General features: G+C 32.8%; 1 protein-coding gene across 1 annotated transcript; it reads right to left on the bottom strand.

Moving 5' to 3' along the window:
• Positions 1–4,148: 4,148 nt before the first annotated feature.
• On the bottom strand, positions 4,149–4,909 carry LOC131074899 (protein LEAD-SENSITIVE 1-like). The gene is made up of 2 exons (XM_058011632.1): positions 4,732–4,909; positions 4,149–4,641 (listed from the first exon to the last, which is right to left on the bottom strand). The coding sequence occupies exons 1-2, from the start codon at positions 4,841–4,843 to the stop codon at positions 4,163–4,165; spliced, it is 591 nt and encodes a 196-aa protein (XP_057867615.1). The 5' UTR covers positions 4,844–4,909; the 3' UTR covers positions 4,149–4,162.
• Between the last annotated feature and the right edge of the window lie 307 nt (positions 4,910–5,216).

The following is a 5,216-nucleotide window of genomic DNA, read 5'->3' as shown; positions in this document are numbered from 1 at the left end:
GCTTAAGATTCATTATAATAATATCAAAAAAAGATTATGTAACTGAACCTTAATCCTCTTCCCTGTCATCCAAAATTTCCATACTAGAGGCCTGTGCTTCAATGGGATTCTCTGCCTGGAATGGTGTCCATCCTTCTTCGACCATGTAACTCACCCACCATTCTCCTTTCAGTTCTTTGACCACTCCCGGCCATTGCTTGAGGAATAAAATGCTTTTGGAGATCTTTGTTTGTCTCTAGTTGCAGAGACTCTAGTCCTTATTGCTAAGCATCGGCCTTTTGAATTCTATGTTGAGCACCTCCCCCTTATCAATGGCTTTCGCCACTTTGGAGTAATCCTCTGGGTATGGTGTTTGCAGATTCTCATCCACGCATTTTATCACCAATTCCAAGTTATCCAAATATTCCTCTTTGAAAATCAACCTGCATAATGTTACTGTGTTGCTTTTCCTTTACCCATTGTAAGTAAAATCATTGCAAACCTTGTTGGGATGCTATTATTGACTCTCTATCTATGCTTTGCAAGGATTATCTCGTCACCCAGAATCCTTTTGGCCACATGTATAACCAAATCATCTTCTGTTTTCAAGATGACCGACCATCTCTTATTCAAAATTTCTCCTTTGAAGGACATTTCCCTTTTCTCAGGGAAGAGACAAATACCAAAATCCATTTTTGGCAGAGTTTATTGTTGAGTACTAATGTGGATATATACTAGTTATGGCAACCAGTGGAGTTGATACTTCAATTAGTGACCCCAATTGAGTCACATGAAGCTAACCTCTCTGTCATTCACTTTGTTGTGTGATTTCTTGTTGATATATCTGACATATTCCTTTCCCCAAATGACTACGAGTTCATGATTATTGATTCATTTTACGCCTGGCCTTGCTAGTGTATGATTGCTCTAACACTCGAGCAGTATATTATGATGACTTTTGGTTGTTTTTCATCATTTTTATATACTACATCGAGACATAGATATATGTCCACATACCTCTCTCTCTCTCTCTCTCTCTCTCTCTCTCTCTCTCTCTCTCTCTCTCTCTCTCTCTCTCTCTCATATATATTGGCTTCTTTATTGATCCAATGCTACTTTCAAATTTATAGGAGATTCTATGTAAATTACTATCAGCATAACCATTGCAACTCCATTGCTATTTTGGTGTAAAATTGCCAAGTTGTAAACAAAAAAAAATAGACCACTAAAAATTTGAAGCAAAATTTATAAATAAAAATGATAATTTGAATATAAAACATCAATTTAAGGTCAATACTATATTTTAAAATTCTATACAAAAAAGTTACTAAATTATACATAAGAATTGTAAATTAAATTAATGTATCTTCTATGCATATATCAAATTGTACACTCAAATATAATAACTTATATATGATTTTATATTTGTATAAGTTATCCCTTCCACCTCCTTTTGGTACAAGTGCTAGTGTGTTGTTATATTATAAATCTTAATTGAGACAAATATTGTAGATATTGTTGTAAAAATAATGGCATCTCGAAAAAAAGATATTGTAAATTAAATTAATGTACTTTCTATGCATATATCAAATTATACTCTCTAACATATGAACTTATATATAATTTTTTATTTGTTTAATCATTGCATCTCCTCCTCATAAATGCTAGTGTATTGTTATTATATTATAAATCTTAATTGACACAAATATTTAAGAAATTGTTGTAAAAAAATTATATCTCTAATGAAGATGAAATACAAATAAAAAAGACTCGTTCCTCCCTCAAAAGTACATTTAATAACATTAATTACAATATAGAAATCCCACTTATGATAAATATAGAAATTAATTACCAAACTTTTAAGAATAAATGATGAGAATCAAACAAAATGCATAGATATTTTTTGAATCAAACATTTGGGGACTCCAACAGACTTCAATTGCACTCAAACACATTACAAAAACAATTCAGGTCTCCATCTACTTCAAATCGGCGTGTCCGATCGGCTCATGGAAGCTTCTCAACACAAAGAAATATAAAAACAATTTACAGTCTCCACCCCTTCACCAATTTGGATGATTTTAAATTGTTTTAGACATCTCCCTTAGTTGTTTCACTCGACGACCACGAAAACATTGATAACACCTTTTTCATTTAAGTGCTCCAAAATATGCTTACACAACCAATTTTAATGAAGTATATGATGAAAGCCATGTCAAAATGTTAATTCAGTAAAAAAATATTATGAGACATAAGGTCTATATAAAAAGGCATGGGCTAACTAAATAAATGAAATTAATTATCCATAGATATAATAAATCAAGATTAATAATTAATTAAAATTAATATAAATGTTAATTAAGTATGGAATTTTTAAATAATGAAATGTGATGCATAACCTACAAACTAGTCATAACTAAATACTATGAAAAATTTGAGAAGTGGAAAAACACATCTACATGTAACAATCTAGACCACTGAAATAAATATGAAATCAATTATCATAGATTTAATGAGATGGAACAAATAACATATAATTTAGAAAAATAAATAATCAATAAACATAGAAATCATGTGATTATATAGTTGTAATTTTAATTATGCTGAGAGATGTATTATACTTGCATAATGGATTGAAGAATGTTCGTCAATAAAAACTCTTTGCGATCAAAATTGATGCCCATCCATATAATATTATAGCTGCTCTTGCATACAACATTTTATTTGAATGTGATGGAATGTTTTTTTAAGCTATACAATGGCATTACCAATCTTATCCACCAGTCTTATCCGTGTCCTCAGAATAAAAATCCATTTGTATCTTAGATTTAAGGAAAAGCCCAATAGGCATGCAATATCATTCCAATTTTTTCATAGAATTGGTATCTCAACAAAACCATTGTCCATTTAAAAATAGATAGGCCTAGTTTAGAGAGGTTTGGCAACTATAGAGAAAACAAGAATTCTTGACCACGCATGAGAACTACACACTATTTTCTTGTTTGCATCTATTTTTATTTTGTTAGCTAAGTTTGCAAACAAATGAAAAAACTAAAATCTTGAATGAACATATCTATGTATATATATGTTCTACTCATCAATCCTATCTCTTCATATGTTACTCCACTAGGTGATTTCTATGGTTGATGCACTTATCTTGGGCTTTCCTCAAAAGTTTCAACAAAGAAATTGTATTTAACTTTAGCCCTTTTTTGCATGCATTTAATTGCTTTCTTTCTTTAGGTGATAGCACTTACAGAACATGAGAAAGTATGAAGAAAGGGGCACAAGATATAATAGGGGAGGATGATCTGCACACAACACAATCTTTATAAAAGGTGTGACTCCATAGTCATAAGCAAAGTTAATCATCAATCCCAATTAAGTATCGACCCTGTTGTCTACCAACAATTTTTATGGATAAAAGATCTAGGATGTCTGAGTTTTGTTGTCTTCCAGCACAACTTTTGTGCTTAGCATTGTTCCTCGTTTATTCTTCTATTAATCATTATAGAATTGAATTTTAGATTTAAAAACTAAATCATTTAGATTTGGGCCCATCAAAATGTTTTCGTTTATGTTTGCACATGTAGAATCTAATCTAGAAATATGAATATAAGATTTAGAGACTCTAAATATAAATTTAAAGATCAATAATAAAGAAGATTAAAATATAGAAATCTTATAAACCAAATTTATGTTATCATTCTATTATATTTGATTACTGCCCCCTCGGTTAGGATGTTTTGTTGGCTGATTAGTTTATCTGAGACATATATTCTCTAACTTAGTCTATTGGTTCTCCATGTTTAATTCTGTTTTTGTGGGTTGAGGCTTGCCTCCCCCTCTAGTTCCTTGATTTTTTCTAAACTCTCGATTTTATAAAAAAAAAAAAAAAAAATCTTATAAACCAAATTCATCCTTAAAGAAATGTCATTTATAAATTAATTATTACATTTACAAACACTCATATTTATGAAAAAAAAAATGAAAAGAAGTATATACAATTTAAACCGTTAAAAAGAATATATCAAGTATCACATCACAAGCTATTAAAAGAAACATGGATATAATATGACAAGTATCACATCATAAGTTATTCCCACCATTGTTTAAAGAGTAGTAGATAGAACATAAACTAGTAGAAGAAAGATTTAGAGGCCAACGACTCAATTATAGCGCTCTAATTCCTATTCCCTCCCAGAACGAATACGGCAGCCGGGAAAGAGATGAATGGTTGGAGCATATCCAAGGTCCAATTTACTTGTCCACCTTGCAAAGGCATATACTGACCAGTCTTACAGAAGATAGCGAAGTGCTCACAGTTGTTCCAGAGGAGATTGTAAGTTCCAAACCCATCTTTAAGAAGGTCCCGTGCACGACGTATTACAATTTCTGGGGGATCACAACTCACAGCCGTACACCATTTCCGTTCGGGGGATGCCGGAAGAAAAGTAGACAAGCCAGGTTTTACACCATATTCATATCGACAAATATTTCCGGCGTGCAGAAAGCAATCCAAGCAAGTGAGCACCACTCCACTCATTCCGCTGTGGTACCCGCAAACAGAGCATGGGCCGAATGGGTGAGTAGAACTTGCAAACGACGTGCCTTCTACGGAATTTTGAAAATGTATTACTCGATTCTCCCCAATATAAATACCTGTACATGAATCTCCCAAAACAGTTACAATAAAGAATGGTAGAAATATTTGGTAAAACAAATAGAAAATGAATTCCATAACGAGTGTACCGTGGTGGTCGTAAGCGCCCCGCGAAGTGTAAATGTGATCCCCAGGTAATATTTCACTTCTGCTCAGTACGACATTAATGGGCTTGCTCGGCCCGGCGGGAACGTTCCCCATTTCAATCCTTCTCAGTCGTTAACAACGCTGGTTTGTTGGATAAGATGACAGGGTTATATAATGAGAAAGATGTTAATAGTTAGTGTGTTTGCTTAATCGTTAAGGTTAGAACCCGTGTTTATAATTCCTCGGGTGATTCTCTAACCATTAGCAGCAGTTGGAATATGCGTCTAAGGCTAATGGTACTGGCTATTGTTCCATTCACTCCCGAAGATATTATTCCCACATTAGAATAAATGGTCGTCGAATCTGTATAATGACACAAGTGGCTTCCAAGCTTTCTGTTTCGATAAGGGCCGTTGTTAAGGATAGAGATTATCAATTATTGCTTACCAGAATAAGAATATAAGAACAAGTTTAGGATACGATGTTC

This window comes from Cryptomeria japonica, chromosome 3 (assembly GCF_030272615.1).
Source record: "Cryptomeria japonica chromosome 3, Sugi_1.0, whole genome shotgun sequence".
Classification (NCBI taxonomy): domain Eukaryota; kingdom Viridiplantae; phylum Streptophyta; class Pinopsida; order Cupressales; family Cupressaceae; genus Cryptomeria; species Cryptomeria japonica.
Note: the sequence above shows the minus strand (reverse complement) of the source record. Positions and strands in the feature narration are given on the sequence as shown.